This window comes from Chelon labrosus (assembly GCF_963514085.1).
Source record: "Chelon labrosus genome assembly, chromosome: 14".
In the NCBI taxonomy this organism is placed as follows: Eukaryota; Metazoa; Chordata; class Actinopteri; order Mugiliformes; family Mugilidae; genus Chelon; species Chelon labrosus.
In genome coordinates this window covers 20,086,188-20,107,122 of record NC_140347.1, presented here as the reverse complement: position 1 = coordinate 20,107,122, position 20,935 = coordinate 20,086,188, and the positions used below count along the sequence as shown (strand labels likewise).

General features: G+C 42.0%; 2 protein-coding genes across 5 annotated transcripts; one reads left to right on the top strand and one right to left on the bottom strand.

Moving 5' to 3' along the window:
- Positions 1-5,859: 5,859 nt before the first annotated feature.
- On the top strand, positions 5,860-11,584 carry gzf1 (GDNF-inducible zinc finger protein 1). 3 transcript variants are annotated; one of them, XM_084560683.1, is made up of 8 exons: positions 5,902-5,936; positions 6,466-7,472; positions 8,484-8,667; positions 8,801-8,967; positions 9,511-9,605; positions 9,781-9,948; positions 10,071-10,228; positions 10,494-11,584. In XM_084560683.1, the coding sequence occupies exons 2-8, from the start codon at positions 6,478-6,480 to the stop codon at positions 11,196-11,198; spliced, it is 2,472 nt and encodes an 823-aa protein (XP_084416809.1). In that variant the 5' UTR covers positions 5,902-5,936; positions 6,466-6,477; the 3' UTR covers positions 11,199-11,584. The 3 variants fall into 3 exon arrangements, with proteins under 3 accessions (XP_084416808.1, XP_084416809.1, XP_084416810.1); XM_084560684.1 differs by having other exon boundaries at positions 5,907-5,936; positions 6,463-7,472; XM_084560682.1 differs by having other exon boundaries at positions 5,860-7,472.
- Position 11,585: 1 nt separating this feature from the next.
- Positions 11,586-20,144, bottom strand: napbb (N-ethylmaleimide-sensitive factor attachment protein, beta b). Of its 2 annotated transcripts, XM_084560685.1 has the most exons (11): positions 19,766-20,144; positions 17,957-18,036; positions 17,584-17,700; positions 17,091-17,137; positions 16,651-16,728; positions 16,490-16,545; positions 14,873-14,957; positions 14,679-14,783; positions 14,526-14,594; positions 14,383-14,433; positions 11,586-13,430 (listed from the first exon to the last, which is right to left on the bottom strand). In XM_084560685.1, exons 1-11 carry the CDS (start codon positions 19,864-19,866, stop codon positions 13,329-13,331), a joined length of 891 nt encoding a protein of 296 aa, XP_084416811.1. In that variant the 5' UTR covers positions 19,867-20,144; the 3' UTR covers positions 11,586-13,328. The 2 variants fall into 2 exon arrangements, with proteins under 2 accessions (XP_084416811.1, XP_084416812.1); XM_084560686.1 differs by lacking the exon at positions 17,091-17,137 and having other exon boundaries at positions 19,766-19,818.
- Positions 20,145-20,935: the final 791 nt, after the last annotated feature.

Below are 20,935 nucleotides of genomic sequence, written 5' to 3'. Positions count from 1 at the left end.
CCAGTTTGTCCAAAATTTGGAGTAAACTGTTCTCAGTTTGGATTAAGATAAATTCTCCCCAGAACACCTAAATAGGAAAAAGGAAGAAACTTTGTTTATGGACACGATCCAAACTATTTTCCAGTAGAAAGCCTCGGCCGAACATCTGCGTGGCTATGACTGATGCACACACTCGAGAGACTCAGGATCAGGGCTTTAATTGGGCAAGACTTTGTTTTCCTCCATTAACCCGCGGATATAAAAGGATGACTGGTTGAACTGGCGTTCTTTCAGCCAGCCAAGGCCCCTGTTATTTCACAAGTGCTGGACCTTTGCCACGTTGCACAACTCAGAATAGGTGAACCCAGAGGAACAGGGTTAACCTGGCTGGGGCCGGTGCAGTCTGCTGACTGTGACTCCATGGGAAGAAGAAGTGGATCACTCATTATTTACTGGCACAGAATCAGTAGATTTAAGATGGATATGGTCTTCAGTGACGACGACTTCCTCTCAGAGAACTGTGACTATTTTTCCTTCCTGAATGTTACATGCCAGATAGCCTGCTGACCCCTGATGAGAGGGACTGTGTGTAGTTGCAAGGCGCACAGAACCGCCTATGTTGATCCCACCATGTGTTTCCTGTATGAGAAGGCTCGGAGTAGAGTAGCACGCTTACAGTAAATAAGCGTGCTACACTACTGAGCGAGCACAAAGGAAGGGAGAGGCAGAGAGAGGGAGAGAGCAAAGCCATATCCAAGGGGATCAGGCCTAAACCACAGGATATTTCTGACCTTGAGGGCGAGTGGGTAAAGCAGGGAGGGGGGAGGAAAGAGAGGAGGAAAAGAAATGGAGAGGAAGGCTGAAGGGAAGGAACAAAGAGATGGAGGGAGAGAAAGAAGGGAACAGAGTCTTTGGAGGGCAGCTGGAAAAGCTCCAGAATCCTCTGCTCAAACCAACCATAAAATTCCAACTGAAGCCACAAAACCAGTATGAGGACTGACGAGGGTGCCTTCTGCCCACAGTGTGTGTGTGTGTGCCCGCATTTGTGTGTGTCTGCGGTGTGCACACATTTACTTGTGTGTGTGTGTGTGTGTGTGTTCGCCATATGTGATTAAAGGGTCCGAGCAGAGGAGGCCAGGAGGCAGACGAGTGATGCAATCCACGGAAGCGAAGGAGAAGACACGAGGGCGGCAGGAAGGAAGGGAGGGAAGAGAGGAAGGAGGAATTGTTGCTTCTGGGGATCCAGCTCTCCAGGAATGTGCTGACGGTCATGTCCCACACAGTCAGGGGAGAGCGTTGCATTCTGGGAAACTCTGCGGAGGTGACACCACCTGTTTTAGTGTGCTGCACATTGGAAGCGGGCGATAAAAGTCACGCCTTATAAAGAGATAGATTTTGTGAATCATTATCGTTGATTTTCAGCACACACTCCTGTGCAAACTGGTCTCTCACTGCAGGCTGGAGGCCCGAATCCACCCTCACACAGCGGCAGTGGAGATCTATTTTGGTACAAGCTACACAATGTCCACAGGCACCCACACACTCTCGGTGGGTAAGGTGATTGGTAAGCCTGGACAAATAGTCTATTTATGAGCATCGCAAGAGTGGGCGGTCGTCCTTCAGCTGGTTTGTCTGCCGTCTGAAGTGCTAAGTGCTGTATACAGTTACAATAGATAGAACATTCACAAGGACAAGTGAAGGTGGAGAGGGGGTGAGGGAGGGAGGGTGAGAGAGCACTGGGAATAGAGATGGTGAGTCAGAGGCCATTTGGAAAGTAATTTCATCTCTGAATACCGTATATCTTTTCATCAATGAAAGGAAAGTATTTTCCAAACCAGGCAGGCACAAGAAGAAAAACATCACTGTTAGGTGAAATGGAGCCTATTCAAAGGGGGCGGGGCAGGACAGACACCATTCCTACGTTGTTTTTGCTCTACATTCATTTAATACGGGAGAAGTTCAAACTCTACACCGATCTCACTGCTGTCAGAAGTTTGGAACAATACTACGACAATCTAGAGCCCCGCAAGTGGCTATGCGAGGATGCACTTAGGCCTCCATGCTAAGATTAGCATGCTAATGTGCAACTAGAGATTAAACTAATATTTACATTTTAAGTTTGCAAACTATGCGAGGATGCACTTAGGCCTCCATGCTAAGATTAGCATGCTAATGTGCAACTAGAGATTAAACTAATATTTGCATTTTAAGTTTGCAAACACAACATTTTTTTGTGTGTTTTAAATCGACAACGTTTGCTACTTTTGCGCCTAGCATTCACACTGCTACAACTTTGCTCAGTCATCTTAGGAGCAGAGGAACAGAAGAATTTCGGAAACGACTAGCTGACTCTGGTGCACACTTTGTAAAAATGTAAGAAAACATTACAGCTTGACTTATTTACCTTTTGTGATTTCCTTCATTTTGCTCCCTGCCCAAGGCTAAGATTTCTTCTGGCGATGGATAATGGTCTTGGCACCGCCAGAATTAGAATGTCACCATATTTGCTTTATGACGTGTCTAACTTTCCATGTGTTACTTTCAGTAACTCTTCTACTTTATCACTGATGCAAGCAAAGACATCTATGGCCTTACTTTTAGCCATTGCTTTTTTCCAATATTAGGCAACCACTGTTTACTGTCTTAAACTTGCTCGCACATGCCTTGTGCACGTCAGTGGTCATGTGCTCTGCGTTTTCAGAAGATTGCTTTCGTTACATAACCTTAAAACCCAGCACAGCTGAGACTGACGGGATTATTATTGGTTTCGCATGTATTTGATCATAAACCGAAGATTTGCAAACTAAGACTATGACAAGATTAAGGCCTGCAAGGAAAGTCAGGGGATCACCGAAGTCATTTAGTTTCGTTCTCCGGGCACAGCCGTCGCCTGTGCCAAATTTTATGGCACGCCATCTAATATTTGTCGAGTTGTTTCCGTTTACACAGACACAGACCGACTGTAAGCATGGCTAAAAACTGTTGACCCTTTTTTGCCTACTTGCGGCTGTGTCCTTCCGCACAAACTGTAACTTCTCATCACTCTTAGCCAAGAAAAATCACATTTCCACATTATGGCACGGAGTCTTCTGCAATTTTTGTGAATCATTGGTTTCTAATGTTGTGATGTTTCTTTGAGGTTTTAGGGGTTCCAGACATATTCTGGATGAGCTAAATGTGGTGTGGCGTCCAGCCAGTTGAGAAGGAAAAGAGAAGGGAAAAGAGGAAGGGTGTTGTGTTGAAGTATTAGGCGAGACTACCATAGACAGGTCCGGTATGCTGTGTGTATCCTGGCAGAGCAATCTTGGCCTTCACAGGACTACACAAACATGTACAATTTCTGACTCCCAACCAATTTCCTCCTTACATAAATATAGGTGGAGGTTCGGGTTTATTAAAGCAACTTAAACCACTCTTCAAATTTGCATGAAATCAATAAAGTGCACCACGGTGTCAAAGTAGGTGCATGCCATTGACAAAAAAATATTGATGACTGTTGAAACACAAGTCGAGATGTGTGTTTTCTGTTAACCCGGGTTCACCGACTGGAGGGGATGGGAAAGAGGCCACAGAATCCTGAGTTTGGACTAGTTTGTGATTGGTCTGGCATCAGTTGTGTGGTGATGTGGGCAAGCACAAAGAGAATGCTGCGGTTATTCTTGGACCATCACTGTCCACACTTCCATGTAATGTTCTTGTGTTTACCATCACGGGTTCAGTTCATCTGCTGGGATTATGAGTCAGCCCGTTAAGGAGCTGCAGAGAGGTCCTGCAAGGACACCGACTGAATGACTGACTGACTGACATACCCTCACTGCATCCAAATAAAGCGTTCGCAAGATCCAGCACACAAACTGAGCCCAGACACAACCATCGCCATCAAACTCCCGAATCCTGCAGCGTGTGTTCTGTAGCCTCAAATTAAAATCGGCCTTGGCCTCAAGTTTTGCTTTTTCTCCCTCGCACAGTGCACATTTTGTCGTGTTGTTTGTGCGCTGTGGAATGTCAGCACAGATATTTTCGGTTGTGTGGAGGAGTCTACCCATGGCAGAGCAAACACGACCCGAAGCCGGCAGAATGTTTTGTTTGCTGAGCCCATCACCTTTCAGGGTGCATTCGTCCCTGACAAGCTGCTGATGTATCTGTGTGAATTTAATTTGTTACTGGAAGGCCTGGTGAAACAGCTGGCTATTAAGCAACGTTACGAACTGGCAACATCTGAAGTGTTGACTTTTGTTACTTGACATTCTGTGCCCCTTTGAATAACACAATACGCCCCGGAGTCATGTGAAAGTAGAAATGACTGTTTGACCTTTTGTTCTTTCCGTGACGCAGCATTAGTTGATCATCTTGATAACACTTGTTGATCAGTCTGATCTTTTTACATAGCATCCTGTGACAACATCACAAACCACAAATGCTAAACTGAGATGGCTTAATGTGTACCATTGATGGTACAATGAACCTCAGTCCGCTGAAATTTATGCTACACTGCACAAGAAATAAAAGTGTGCACCAGCTAGTCCTAACCACAATGACTATCAAATATTCTTTTATCGTTTTAGAAAAGCAGACTGAGAAAAGACATTTTAGAGTGTTCTTGCACCTCAAAGTGAACATCCTTTCGATTTCCACATGTCTCCTCATTAATTTGCTCATACTCTATGCTTATTTCCATGGTAACACGTTTAATTCCCATGAGCATACAGTTACAGGCCATTAAATCCGCAGATGTCGTGCATCATATGAAGATGAATCAGCAAGCACCGGTCGTATGAAAAGCCTAATCTATAGAATATGGCACCGTGTATGGCAGAGGAGCAGTGTAATAAAAGCCAGGTGAACACAGTGTTCCAGGTCAGAGCTGAAGTCTGCACAGCATTGCTCCAGAGAGTAGCATGAGTCACCGGAACAGAGCAGATTGCTAGCTTGCAGAATTCATTAAGACAAATGTAAGGTATATGGATTTCCTCTGGAAGAAAAAATAAATAAATAAAAACCTTGGCAGCTGCAGAACAGCACCCCAGTGAATCCTCAAGTAGCTTTCCATACACATTTGGAACGGCAGCATTATAGATGATATATGTTGGCCTGAATGTAAAAGAATTAGCTGAAATCCTTCAGTGGGTTGGCCTATTTTGAGTCAGCGTTCCCATTCAACACTTTTATAACAGCTTTTTAAATAGCCGGTTTAACATGTAACAGGAGGGTCTGCCAAACTATACAATCGGCTAGAGAGAGAGACGCATTGGACACAAAAAAAAAAAGCCAAAGAACATGCACATTTCTGGATTTTAAAGGTGCTTTTTGATCTACAAACATATGGATGTTATAACACGTCTTCGTCGCTCTGTGCAAGGGCGCCGCCATGTGGTTATTAGACGGGAAAGCACTAATAAACATACTGCTCATGCTTTACGGTAACATCATTACTAACAACATTACAATTTCAAGTTCGGCACTGATGCTGCAGTTGTGAAAACTGAAGAACTTTTTTTTTTTTTTTTTTTTTTTTGTTTGTCTAAAAAGATGAGGGCTTATACCAACCTTGTCAAGAAATTAAACCGGTCATGCAAAATGCTCATTACATTAATAACTGTAATATAAGAAAAGCAATATGCTATTACTGTAGTGCTACTGCTCCTTATGGCTAATTACAGTGACAGTATTTGTAGTGATAAGACAGCAGCCAGCTACTCTAAATGAGCCTGAAAGTAAACTGACGCTTAAACAAACGTTGGAGCGCTGACGTTATATGTGTATACATGTGAACAGCCTGTAAAGGTAACCCAGGAACAGCACTTGTCCTGAGTAATCCACCTGTTCAAACAGGACTGCTAATGAAGCACTGATCCCAAATCAGCCAGCTCAACGCCGGATGCGCCCGCGAGCGACCTGTACAGGAAGTGGCTCCCTGTGTTACATTTGTGAAGGGCTGCCATTTTACGGAGCTTACGGTAAGACGACTAGCTTCGTGGTGTTGTGTAGTTAGTTGGCTGATGCACTGCCACTCGCGTTAGTCTGTGGGCAGTGTGTCTTGTGTTGAATTTGAGTTATCGCATACACACACACGCTGGCTTTGTGTAGACGTTTCTTTTTTTTTTAGCTAAGCTAGCTTGTGCTAGTCCGTGATGCTACTGTTAGCATTTTACTGACAACGCTCAAAAATATAAAATTTAGTCTGCTGTACCACCTGCTTTTAGAAAGGTTACTTAATTTATCTAGACAAACGTTTAACACTGTTTGAATATTAGCTGCCATGCCCTCCCTTTAGGCTTTTAAATTCCCTTTCTGATAGATCTTATCTTCTGTACATGTAACGTTCACTGTTGACTCTGTAATTGTGAGACATTAAGATCACATTAGGAGACTGCAACTCTGTGGTCCCACCTGAGATTAGATTTTAATGTTCACAATGAACCCTAACTAGTTTAAGCAATTTAATTCGCCATTAATTTCTTTCCTTTTTTTCTTTTCTCTCAGCAGCACACATAAATAATGGGACTGAAAATGGTTGAGCTCACCTCAGACTCACACCATGAAAGCATCCTGTCCTCTCTGCAACAGCTGAGGCTTCAAGGACAGCTGAGTGACATTACAGTGCAGGTAGACTTTCAGGGAGACGTGCAGGAGTTTCAGGCCCACCAGGTGATGCTTGCTGCATCCAGTGGCTACTTCAAGAAGATTCTTCTGTCTCAGGATGCGACTCAGGATAAGCTGCTACTATCAAATATGCACTCGAGTGATTTCTCCAAGTTTCTGGAATTTGTGTATACTGGTAAAGTTGAGGTGGCCAGAGACAAGATCGATGACGTTCAAGCGGTGGCGCAATTTTTGGATTGCGAGGGTCTGTCGGAGGTTTGTGGAGGGGCCTTTAGTGCTGGGATTCTACAGAAACCTGTCAGGAAAAAGTCTTCAGCAAAGGCTGTAGCTACAGATGACTTACGTGATGGGAAAAAAGGCAGAAATACCAAAGGGAAGAAGCAACCTGGAAGCTTGTTTCTTAAGCGGCAGCGCTCTCCACGGAGCTCTGAGAAAGAAGTTGTTTCTAAAAGACTGAAGATGAAGACCACGGTGCAGGATAAGAAAACACGCGCAACAAAGCTAAAACTGAAGCTGGCTGGCCACGAAGTGCTCCAGATGCATTTGTATACTAAGAAACAGGTTTCTAATGATGAAAACCAAGTTACAGACGAAGATGCAGAGGAGGAGCAGGATCTGGCCGAGGCAGAGGCTCAGTCAGAGAACCAGGAAAACAAAGGAGATGAAGAAAAGTCTCTCTCTGACATGGATGATTGTGAGTCTGGCAATGACGTGCAGAATAGCGATACCGAAGATTCCTCGCTTTTATCGGCAGGAGAGGAGGAGGAGGGGGAGGAGGGGGAAGAAAAACTGTCCAAGGACACGTCAAAAAGAACATCCAAAGCCCAGTTTCAGTGTAACAAATGCCAGCGGACTTTCCACTATGAGAAAAGCTACTTAAAGCACATCAGGTAACATAGTAGTGCTCCTGAGCTTTATGACTTGACATCAGAGTTCCCTAAAATGTGCTCAGTTGGCATTGTCCAACAGTCTTGATGTTTTCTTTGTTGCTCCTATTCACCCCATTCATTTGACTTAAAGGACCAACGTGTATGATGTAGTGGCATCTAGTGGTGAAATCGCAGATTGCAAGTTACTGAATAACCTCAAATTTTGGGTGCGTAGGAGAACTTACAGTGGCCGACACTTAAACGGGAGAATGTGAAACGTCTTTTTCTGGGTTACAGTAGAGACCAGGTGGCCGTGGAAGAGGATCCACTATGTAGATATAACCATTCATAGTTTTTCTGCTAATGGAGCCCTCTACATAAACATTGGTCCATTCATTGGTAGTGTGAAGCGTTCCATTGTGGAACTGGTAATTACGTAATGATGGGAAATGTGAGTCATCTGTTTGCCATCTGGTCTTACCTAAGAGCTCCCTTGTGTCCTCCAGTAGCTCTACGTGCTTCAATAGATGCTCACGAGGAGAACCCGTGTTGATATGAGTTGTGCACTTGTTTGTGCTTTTGTTGATATTCTTAATTAGTTTTTTTAGTGGAATTTAATAAAAGCAGTATTGCATCCCCTAACAGAAGCCCCCCCCGATAATGACCACATTTTTGTGCTTGCAGTGTTACAATAGGCAGTCGTTATACACCCACCCTCATAATAGTCTCCACATACCTGTTTCCAAGAGGCTCGTATTGTGTGTTTGGAGTTGAACAACGGAGCAGTTAGTGAATATACTGAGAAATGTCCACACGAGACATTAGGCAAGAAAATATCCAACTGTGCCGTAAAATTTTTCTTGTGAGACTTACATTACTGCTCCACTAATACACACTTATGTGGAATAAATATCTATTGGGTAATGTCAGCTAATAAACAGTTAAATCAGCTAATCAGTTAAGCAGCATTAAATCATGATACCTTGTAAAGAACATTTGTCTTTGGTAACCCGTTGCCGGTCTCTTCATTAGTACGTACCATGGAGTGAAAGCAGATGTCGTCTATCGCTGTGAGACCTGCTCGAAGACGTTCGCTAACCGCAGCAACCTGAAGATCCATGAAAAGCATGTTCACAACAATGAGAGGCTTTTTACGTGCGACTCCTGCACGAAGACCTTTAAACGAAAGAAGGATGTTGTCCGCCATCAAAGACAGGTGAGGATTCATGAATTCTTGTATTGAAATTCGGTTAATGTGAAATTGTGCATTCATTCTGTTCCCCTGTGATACATTTGTCTGTCGTTTTCCTTGCTTTGATCATTTCCGTCTTGCTCCTGGCGTTTCTCAGGTGCATGAACGAAATCTGCGACACGTCTGTCCTGAGTGTGGAAAGGCCCTCAGCTCCAAAACTGCCCTGTTGTTGCATGAGAGGACGCACACAGGCACAAAGCCTTTTGAGTGCACAGACTGTGGGGCGAGGTTTACCCAGAACGCTGCCCTCAAGATGCATCGCAGGTACAAATTTCACTGCTGATGACTAGTCAAATAAAACTTCAGCTGGCAGACAGGAAGTCTTTATGCAGTAAACTAGATCTGACCTTTCAGTTCTGATTTGGGATACTTCAATGTGTTGTCCCAAGTTTTACGATACAGAATTCATGTGACTTTTACGTCACTCTCTAGATCAACATTTGTCACAATTCTGGATGGCATCCCACCCACCAGTCTTGGCCTCAAGCTGTGCATATCTGAAAACAAAACTAAAACAAAGGCAACTGGAGGAGTTGGAGCAGATCTAACTACAACAGTTGGACACAAGATGAGACCAATCTGTGATGTTAGTCTAAAGATATTGTTAACTGGACATAATTTTGAAGACGAGTGTTCATTTGAGCCAGGAAGGCTGTTCTTTAGGGCTGTATGTTTTAAAATCAAACACATCTTTCTTTATTTTCAACAAGGCCATAGAGGACTAACTGTACTGTTTTTAATAAGGACATTTGTGGAGGTTTTATACATATTGTATTGGGCTAAATCTTTGTATTTACACGTGTGTAGGATTCACACAGGAGAGAAGCCGTTTGCATGTGACCAGTGTGAGTCCCGGTTCACTCAGAAGCACATGTTGGCCTATCATAAGAGATCTCACACAGGTAAAACTATGGATACAAACATATTACCGAATTGTCCTTTTAAGGTAGACAGCAAAAGCCCTTAAATCTGTCTCAGAAAAGAGTGTTTTTTTAAAGTAGTCTTGAATCAAACACGTTCTAAAAGCATGGCTATCTACATGTATCTGAACAAAAGGGCTTTTTTTCCTCGTGTTAGGGGAGAAGCCCTTCATGTGTGAGGCCTGTGGGAAAAGCTTTGCATCTAAAGAATACCTGAGACATCACTCAAACATCCACACTGGCTCTAAACCTTATAAGTGTGAAGTGTGCGGCAGAGGCTTCGCTCAGAGGAACTGCCTCAACCAGCATCTAAAGATACACACAGGTAATTCTGAACGTCATTTATAAGCTTGTTTTTCTTAATTTTTAAGGGACACGTGTGCTCTTTTCTACCGCACCCTGATTTCGCTGTTGTTGTTGTTTTTCCCCACGCTCTGTGATCGTTAGGCGAGCGTCCGTACAGCTGCAAAGACTGCGACAAACAGTTCACTCAGCTCAACGCGCTTCAAAGGCACCAGCGCATTCACACGGGGGAGAAGCCCTACATGTGTGGGCTCTGCAAGCGCACATTTACAGACAAGTCCACCCTTCGTAGACACACTATGGTGAGCAGTGCTTCTCTTAATTATAGAACATTATCAGAAAGGGTTGGTTAAAGCTCAATATGTCGATGGCAGATTAGTATCAGGGCCGAAATCAAATTTAACTGGGACTTGGATCAGGGGTAAAAAACTTGAATGGGGCATCCCTAGGTGTATTGGGTCTTTTTCACTTTAAATTACAATCCAGTTTTGGTATATGACAAATTGACAGTATTTTAACAGTGCATCAGACTGCTGTAAAATTAACAAGAGCTTGTTCAACCTTCAGATCCATGACCCTGATACTCCCTGGAAGACATATCTGGTGGTGCTGGAGGGAAACGTGGAGGAAAAGAAACCCAAATCTCCCCCTAAGGGAAAAGCAGACAAAGCAGGACCAGGGGAGAAAAAGAATACATCGAAAAAAAGTACCGGTGGTCCTGCTCCTGCTCCTACTACTGCTCCTGCTGCTGCTCCTCCTCCTCCTGATGGCAATACCCACACCGACTCCATTGTGGTTCCAGCTGAACCGATCACACTCCCCGCTGACTGGCACACCCATGGCACCATCGCTCTGGTCAGCCACGGCGCTCTCGGCGGGATCACCGTCATCCACACCGACGTTCCACCAGGGACGCAGCTCCAGCCCATTGTGACCACCGACAGCGCAGGGGCCAGTGTCATTTCCTTAGACGGTTCAGCCCTCTCTGTCCCCTTCTCTTTACCGGTGTCCATGGCTCACCCCGTCACCTTGTCTTCCGTAACCCCCACCTCTCTCTCCCTGCCCACTTTATCTGTTCCTGTTTCTGATGGCTTGTTGGCATCAGTCTCAACTGTTCCCACGTCATCTGTGCTGGAAACTGCTGCCTCACAGACTATTTTGGCTCCAGCCTCAGACAAGGCTACTTACGATACCGATGCTCTGCAGCCTGATATTCAGACTGTGATCGTTGGTGAAAAGGATTGTGGACAAGGGGAAGGAGCTGCTGTCTAAAGTGATGAACAACACAGGACAGACAATGACCACTGAGCATAAAAGGGCCTTAGATCAAGATGCATGTAAACATAACATACAGTTTTTATCTGATTGTAAGGGACCCATTCATAACATGTTGCTTTATGTTATGTTTGTTATGCTTCATCAGTGACTGAATATGTGACCAGGTGGTGTTTCATTTTTATCATAAGCTGAAGTCATGTGTTTCATTACTAGTGATTACAGGTAGATGAAATGTTTCTCTCCAGTTATAGAGCTTTAACTAGTGTATAGTTAACATAGTAGGTATAATTAATTCAGTAACATCTTACGGTATCGTAAGAGTAAAATCAGGCACAAATTATATTGAATAAAAATAAAACGATGAGGACTGAAGCATGGTCTTATACTTGGTATAGGAAATCCCCTGGTCTAGACACTGGTGGTGGAGTTGGAAGAGGACAATGCAGGAGATCTGGATGGGATGATGAGTGATGAGCTTCACCTGGGCTCTGGAGGGGAACGGGGTGGAGGAGGGTCACAGCTGTCTGGTACTGAAATAACAGCTGACCGCAGGAGAACAAATTTAAAAGTTTGGGATAATCTATAGTCAGCTGATTAGAGAAGTGAGGAACAGAGAGACACAGAGATGTGAGTGTGTGAGCTAGTTGTTTACACTGAGCTTCATTCAATGGACTGTCTCCAATAACAAAGCTTAAGTAATTAACAGAGCTGTATCAGAGTTGTCTTAAAGAAATACCAGACCTAATATTGACATTGCTAATCAATCAACAGACTGATTGATTAAACTGAGTTTATTGTTCCACCAGTCAATCAGATCAGCTTAGAATCGATAGAGGAACATAGGAACTTGGTTATATATTAATTGAAACAACAGCAACACACGCAATATTTGGTGACCTTAGAATATTTTAATATGCTCAAATGTATTTCAGTTAAGTGCTGTTAGCTCATTTTATTAATTGGTTGTGATGATCATTGATACGGCTGTTCGAAATACAAGTTCAAAAGCAGCACATTATGGGATATAATACTTTTATTACTGTCCATTTGCACAAGCATATAGATCATATCCACGGCCCACTGTCATTCCACCTGGAAGAAGCTGGGTACACGGGGCGACTGACCCTTTTGTAAAAACTTTGGTCTGGCTAACACTAGTGAATGTACACAGCACTGAACTATACACAATGACATGCTTAGCAACTGGCCAGTTGAAAGGTGCACTGCAGTAGTGACCCTTCAATGACAGGAAGTTCACGACACAACACAAGATGAGTGACTAATGACGCAGATTACCCCTAGATTACTGTCCTGGGAATAAGGAGGACGGGGTTCAGTGTCACCGCTTAGCATTCAAAAAGTACTGTTCTTACACACAAACTATAAATCGCAGCTTCAAACTGAGTAAAAGTACTATCACATCAACAAATCCTAAAGTGATAAAATCATGAAGTGGTTTAGGTACAAATGTGTAACAGTCTACACTTAGTGCATATCATCGTCGCCGCCATTTTTCAGTAAGAGTCGCTCCCCGTGGTGATGAAATGGAAACAACAAGTCAATTTTTGTGGCTGTAATAAATAATTCAGATTGAAGAACATTAACCTTCTCCTCTACATCCACCACACAAGCTAATATAATGGTACTGTACATTCTTGAAACGCATACACACCGTGAGAATCTTTTTACATTTTCATTATCTGTATACAATAAACTAGGTACAAAAAAAAACAAAAACGAGCTGCTTATGACTAGGAAACAATAATTGTACAAAACATGCAGTGTTTCTTATCAATACTAACGTCAGTTTCAAAAGAATGAACCGCTCTGAAATCCCCCAATGACAGATTTCAGCAGAAAAAGGTATGCAGCAAGCCTCTAGACAGAGGTGAGGGCGAGAAGATTTACATTCTGACTAGATTCAGATATGCTCATAAGGAAAGCAAATATAGTACTCGGACAGTATAGCAGTGAGCAGTGGGATATTGAAAATCTGTCAGCAAACACTCCTCTCTGGACGCTATGGACAGCGAGGCGAGTGCAGAAAGTGTGTATCGTTTTGTGTGTGAGAGCATGCGTGATGGATTTGTCCCTCCATGCTGCGTATCTACCCCGAGGTTCGTTTCATTTCAGATCCCCTTCATCACCCTGGATGGTCTTTTTGATGCGCAGCAGGAGGGTTGTGTGCCACTGGTCCAGACGTGAGATTGAGTCAAACTCCTTTACCTGCAGCAGGCGCACAACAGACACACGCGGTCAGCTCTTATTCCCCAAACTGGGACCACAACGAATTGCGCTCGCAAGATTTGTTGTAGTTTTTGCATTTTTTCAGAAGATTATAATTTTCAACAGACCCTATTTCGGTTTGGGGAAAGGAATAAGAAACACTACAGGTTTGAGCTGTGGATATCACAAGTCACTGTTACAAGAACCCACACACACCTTTTAATTATTCTCCTGTTCTTAACTATTACTCTTGATTTATTTGTTTTATGGGAAAAACATTACCATCTGTAACCATGGTAGGAGCCCTCTGGTTAGTGGGTCGGCATCAGTAGGCCACAAAGAGTCACACAGCTTTTTTGTTTAGTTTTTATCAGTTATTAGTTGTATTTATTCTTATTATTATAAAGGGCGTACTGATTATTATTATATTTTAGCTAGTTTCCTGAGTGCACCATTGTTTTTTGTTTTTATTTAATTGAACTGCGCTGATTTTCTCACACCTGTAGAGTGTTAGTGTAGTTCTAGTTAAGTATAATAACTTCTCTTCTTTTCAGATATACTAGTTCTACCAATAGTACTACATTTGTCTAAACATTCTCTCTTATAAGGTTGTAAATAGCACAAGAGGGGTCCGTTCATATGGACTGTCCTTGTGAAAATGATAAACCCGACCCCATTTGAATTCAGCATGTGTAAGAGTTTAAAAAATCTTGCAGGAGCTCAGCTGTATATGGTTACAGTGACGCACTGCATCAGTCTCTCTGGAATTCCTATGAACACTCACAGTCCTAGGAGACTGAACTGTTACCTGAGATCCAGACTTCAACTTTCTTAAATACACAAGGGATCCAACTGAACTACAAGTGGAAACAGTGACGAGCAGAGACTCCTGGGTTTGCCAAAAGCCTCATTTTTAAAACTTGGGGACTTTCATAGAGTATACAAAACTTACTGCCTCTGTGAAAGCCTCGCTGTTCTGTTCCTCATGAGCGTCCAGAAGTTTCTATGAAAACAAAAAGAATGTAGGTTACACACAGAAACTGAGCAGGAAAAAACTAAGGCATCAGCTTCTTTCGGTTCTGAGCGCTGAGCTACCTTCAACAACTTGCACTCTCTGGAGTCTGAAAAAGCCGGGAACATCTCCTCGTATTTTTCAACAGCGATCTGTGGAGACACAGCGTGTTAAAATTCCACCACGGCTCCCCCCGTCCCAAATCCTCAGAGTGAACCGCAGCGGTATAAACTCGCCTTAGCGTTGAGCTCGTCAACGATGAAATGACAGAGGGAGGCTTTGAAGAAATACTCCTTGGCGCTGTATTTCAGCAGCGGGTTGTCCATTGTGTTGGCTCCAACCTAAGTACATTTAAACGATGCAAAAATGTAATAGAAACGTCAGTCTTGACTGTAAAAGTGCAAATACAAGAAGAACACCAAGTACGGACCTGCTCGTAGATCTCAATGGCCTTCTGGTACTGCTCCAGCTGAGCACAGTATGATCCCACCTTCAGCAGACACTTGTTGGCAGAACTATGGGAAAATGTGTAAAACATCAACATCGGCATAGCACAAATACAAAACCTGTATAAGTGTAAGTGCTATGTGAAACTAATATGGTACATAATTCATATGCATTAGCTGCCGAGCAGAAGCAAAGTTGCTAACAGAGAGATGTTGAAGTAAATGAACGTGTCTATGCCGATATTGAAAAAGACATTAAATGAAATACAAACACATTTCAATCAGACTTCGCCGTGTTTATCATATCGTGTTCTTCTTCTTGTTCTATATATATATATAATATATATATACATATATATGGAGGCCCATTTTCACTGCTGATCAGCGTTGCCGTGTGTATGATAATTTTCACATTTGTATGCTAATTTTACCTGTGGCAGAATGTACAATATAATGAGAAAAGCCCCATAATGTACGATAGGTTGATCATTTTGTGACACTCGGTTGTTCAGTGTATGATATCGCTGCTTCTCCTTCTTCTGTGGTTTTTCCAGCTTTTTTGAGAATAGTAAAATACTAAATCTACATTTCTGTTTATCCATCTCTTCATACATATTTCTGGTCAATTTTTGAGTTTTGGCCCTTTGATAGTTATAGTTGGCGTACAAGCTGAAAAGGTGATGGTACTGGTTTACCATTACGGCCTTTTGTTTTCAGTGTTGGGACATTTAGATTTAAGTGATTTCAGAAAGATTACTCCTAACCCCCATCCTATAACTGTGACTAGATTTGTAGACAGTATCACATTGTGTTTGAGTCAATAAATACAGTGTTTTTTGACATTACGGATTTATTTCCCCATTATTGTTCTCTTGACTGTGACTAATTTTTCAAAAATAATTGAAAGCATCTGCCATCGTCATTTCTCGGCGTGCAACGTTAGCACAGGTATGATGAGAAATACCATAAATAAACGTGTAACCTGAATAGTTAAGCCAGACCCTGACCTGGATTTGTGCACGTTGGCTCAGTCATGTGTTAATGTTGTTAGTAACAACTGTGCTTTCCCTGCTATGCAGATTATGAAGATTGCTCTGTAGCAGGGGGTATGTATACTGAAGGTAACCATGAAGCAATAAACATCTATTTAAAAAAATGCACGTAGAAATTGTAATTTGTTGTAAAATGAGTATTGCTATTTGATTCTAATTTAGAGAAATATATTTTATGTAATGTAAAGAAAATGTAGAATGATGAAGACATCTCTGTGCTACACCTAAACAAGAATTACAGCCTTGCAGACATTTAGTTTATACTTTGGCAAAGTAGGAGTTATTATATGTTGACATGTATGATTCTGAATCATTTCCAAAGAGAAACATGGTGTCTTCAATTAGAGACTACTGGAGTACACAGGACTGATACAGAGCTTAATCACATGAAGAAATGACAAAAAAACCTCAAGGAGATGTACTCACTCAAGTGTACTCATATTAAAATTTTGCCATGATTTGTAAATTTAAAAAAATGGATTTCCTAACATTAATAACAGTCTGTTAGGCGTATTTCATCCTACTCAACAGAGAAGTGAGAGATAGTACCTGTTTGATTCTTCTCCTTTGTAGTAGTCTGCTGCTTGTTCATAATGTGCAATAGCCTTTACAAAAGACAGAACAACAAAAACTGAAAGTGTTCCTCAAAACAAATGTGCCCTTCAACTGAAGTATTTACTAGGGCTGGTAGTGTTGTCTGATAGCGTTACCTTTTCTATATCCACCAGCTCAGACTCATAGATCTCTGCAATACTGATATGGTGTTTGGCTGCGATGGTGAACCTTCCCTGGAGGAGAGGAAGAGGAGAAATCATTACAAACTGGATCTATCCACAGACGCCTCTCAAGTCAATGACAGGGTTGAGTTCCATTCACAGTGCAGAGAGGCGAGGTCAAGTAGTAGTCTGTGGCTTCACATCTACAAATCCTCTCCAATGGAAATAACGAGGACGTGATCTGATCGAGGTATCAGCACTGAATAGACAAAGTCGTGTGCTGTGAATGTGCTGATGTGCCCCCGATGATAAAAACTGAGATGTGTAGGATTTATGTACAAGTCACTACCAGACAATTATATCTGCCAGAAAAATAAAGTGATATGGCCAAATGTACTATCAGAACACAGATGAACACTCTATGTGCATCTTACCATGTCTGTGTATATATCGACGGCAGCATTTAAACACTTGATTGCCTCTTTTGGCAGCAGAAAGGGAAGAGGAGGGAACAGTTAGACATCAGGTTAGCCTTGTTAAAATGTCTCTTTCATATTACCTTGTTCTGCATCAGTCTATATGGGATGTTACTTCAGCAGGGTGAAATGGGATGAATAACACAACTAAACAGAGCGTGACTCATAAATGAGATGGGTTTTTAGACAAAAACGCAAAGTCTTTCTACAAAATGAATACCTTAGTCAGCTAGAATATTAAATGAGGCCAAACCTGTAAATCAGTCACCAGCAAATACCATGCAATTAAAGGACCAGTATCAGACTAAACAGAATGGATCAGCTGCTTGAAATATCAACATTAAAGCGATGTCATACTCCTCTGGCTGGCCAAATGTACTCATAACAACAGTAAGCAAAAAATGCCATTTGAGGTTAGGTTTGAAGCTAATCATCAGCTCTGAAGTCTTACCATTGGGGTCAGATTTCTTGAAAGCGTTCCCTGCATCGATGAAACTGGTGGCACTGTCGTGCTTGTTCTGCAGCTGCATGTGGATACGTGCAGCCTTGCAAAATGCATTTCCAGCAGCTGGAGACAAAGGGGAAAGACAGAAACTTTCATGGACACACATTGTATACTTTGGATTTAGCTTACACTTTAATTTATGCACATAATAGCCCCCTTTTTTTTCTGTCAACTTGCGGCACCTTCACTTCAAGTGCTGAGCTTTGCAGTTACAGTGCCAAATCTTAGTGCACAGTGCACACTATCTTACAGCCTCTCAGGTGTGTCGACATTGTTGAGTTGGATAAATCTTAAGTAAAAGAGAAACATCTTATCGCACCGCTCCAGTTCTTCGCCATCTTGAACATGTTGGCCGCTCTGCAGTACATCTCACACGCCTCTTCCACTTTGTGAGGTCCTCTAGAAAAAGACAAGAAAAACAGTCTCGAATAAGGTTTAAATGTTATTATAGATCAAAGTTAATTAGTCTGTCCCATATGTTAAGGTTACATCACTGTTTATTCTCACTCAGATGCAATGCGTGGTTTTGGTAGACTGGCTTGTGTAAATCCCTCTACACAGCCACTATAGATCTCCATCCCTCCGTGACAAGAAGCGGACCCCTGGGAGGGCCCCGCATAGTTGTAATAATACTCTGGCCATTCAGTCACGGCAGAGGATTACACTGACCACTGCTTGACCAGAAATTACCAGTATAAAGCCTGCCAATGGTTATCACGGATGAGAACTGCAGAGTAGTAACATCTGGGGGGACTTATGGGACAGAGCTAAGAAAAAAAAAACCCTGAGTCACACTGAACAATAAGTACTGGCTTTTTGCATTTGGGGCTGAAGCAAGCAAACATTTTGTTTAAGCCTCTATTAAATGGTGACAAAAAATAAGATGGCATGTATTTATATGATCCAAATAACACCGTATGGATGATTGGTCGCTGGAAATAGCAGAGGTATCGTCATTTGACCTGTATTCAATCTGTTTATGTATTCTTTTGTGTATTTTGTGTCATAGGATATAGTAGGTAGTTACAGTAGTGTAGCTATTGTCTGTGTCTTGTCAGCATTTACAGTATGTAGCAAAAACCTCTGTATGTTTGTCATTAACATATGGTGGAGGTGACAACAATCACGCCATGAATCTTGGATTTTGGAGGATGTCGTTTGCGGTGCTGTTAATCTGCAAAGCGTTCCTGTTGTTTAGCCTAGCCCACTGACTAAAATGAGATATGCCAAAATAATAGCAACGTGTGTCAGTACAGCAGAATATTAATCTACAGTCCTACAAACCACAGCCTTCAAAATGAAACTACATTTGAACAATAGCTCTCTCAGATATTTAAAATGAAATGCTGAACAGCATGACCTTCATGAGGCTATGATTTAGTGCAGGACTGTTATATTAGAGTGTATTTGCTTTCTAATGAACTCACAAGTCAGCGTATGACTGCATCTGCCATCCTGCAGGTTTAATTTATCTTTTCTCCTCTAAAACTTTCAGCCTAAATGTTTAGTGTATTGCATTGAGGGGGTGTTAGATTTGAATGCAAATCGTTAATGTTGAAATCACATTACAGAAGCAAAAGATTTCAGGGTTTACGGCTCTGGGGATTATGACAGGATTAGATCATGTGTTGTGGTTTCCACTCTGAGGAAAACAACTGGTGTGTTTTAGATTTAAACTAAGACATAGCATGCTGGAGTTGACAGTAACAACTACAACAAATATTTGGTTGTAATGTCAACGTAAGCTTAAATGTAAGATGATATAAGACTGAAAAAAAAATTAAATGTTCCAAGTGGAGATAAAGTAGATGTTTTAACCTTATAAATTTGCTGAGGAGTCAACTGCGTAGCTTCAAAGCTAACGCTAGCTCCAGCACAGAGTCGTGATGCGCTGCCTTGTTTACAATAATGATGACAGCTAACTTAGCTAACTGACAGGATTTATAAAACTGCATGTCACGTGCCATATCATCCCGGTTTAATATTTAATTTAACTTATACGCCATTTCGCCGTTTCACATGCTCAAGACCAGCCGAGCTACCTGTACAGAAACAGGCTGCGTGCCAACTTTGCTGCTGACACTTAACGGTTTGCTAGCTGTTGTTCTTTGGTGCAGTGCTGTCTTACCCTCCAAACATCCCTCCCAAAAAAGAGCCAGAGGACTTGACTTTTTTGTCGGCGTCGGCCATTAGCTGGATGGCTTCCTTCTCTTTCCCAGAGTTGTCCATTTCGTCTCCGTATGTGGAACAAACTTAGAAGTGAGGCAAGAAAATACCCGCAGAGGATTCAGCTGTGTACAGTGAGGATTACAGTCGATTAGCGTGGGCGTGCACCATCTAGTGGTTTAGCCGAGCAGCGTTGCACGGCGGGAGTTGGAGTCCTTTACGCACAGGCGCAGTAGCCATGAAGAAAGAATAAACTACAACTCCCAGCGAAATGTGAAGCTATTTTTTTTTATAGCCAGTGTTACCTAATATCTGGTGGTTATTCACGAAATATATTTAACATTACGCTTGTTTTTTTGTTATAAATTGTACACAATATTAAATCACATAAAAGCTTAATTTCTCTCTCTATATTACTCACTATATAAAAGAGAGTTAATCCTAATGAACAGTGCGTATACGTTGCTTACTGAACAGCAGAGGGCGCGAAAACATCACAACCAGTTGGGCATCCTCTGGGTTAACTACTTTTGAAGCCAGGTTTCCTTTTCACACATCCTTTGAAAGAAATCTTTTCTTTTTTTATCTTAACAGATGTTTCAAGTGCACTTTATACTCCTTTAGCATCATACCATAGCTAAGCCAAAGCTTTTAATGAGCATTTTTACACTTTTATACTCATTTTATACAGCACTTTTAATCTACGTGGATTTCTACTTTTGAACTATTTTTTTTATTATTATTATTTATTTAAATGCTTAATATGTAAACCACCGTGCAGGTTACCTTCTTACATCTTGTGTAAAAATAATCATTCTGTGAAATCTGATGCACGTTGAGGGTTAAGTAAAAATCAGCAGTGTCATTAATGCTGGTGCAGCAGCAGCGTGACATTGTAGAATGAAAAGAGTGATGAATCAGTTTCAAGGTTCACGCTGATACAGCCCAAGACAATCAGCATAAGATACGAAAAACCTGATATCATTAAGTGCGTTCTACCGTCGACTGTGCTGGTGTTATCTTATTAACCATTAACTGATGGGTGCAGCAGCCTTGGGTTCAAGTTATCCGTGCAAAGCTCCTGAGGAAGCTGGTTTTGCCATATCATGTTATCTCATAGTTGATATATAAA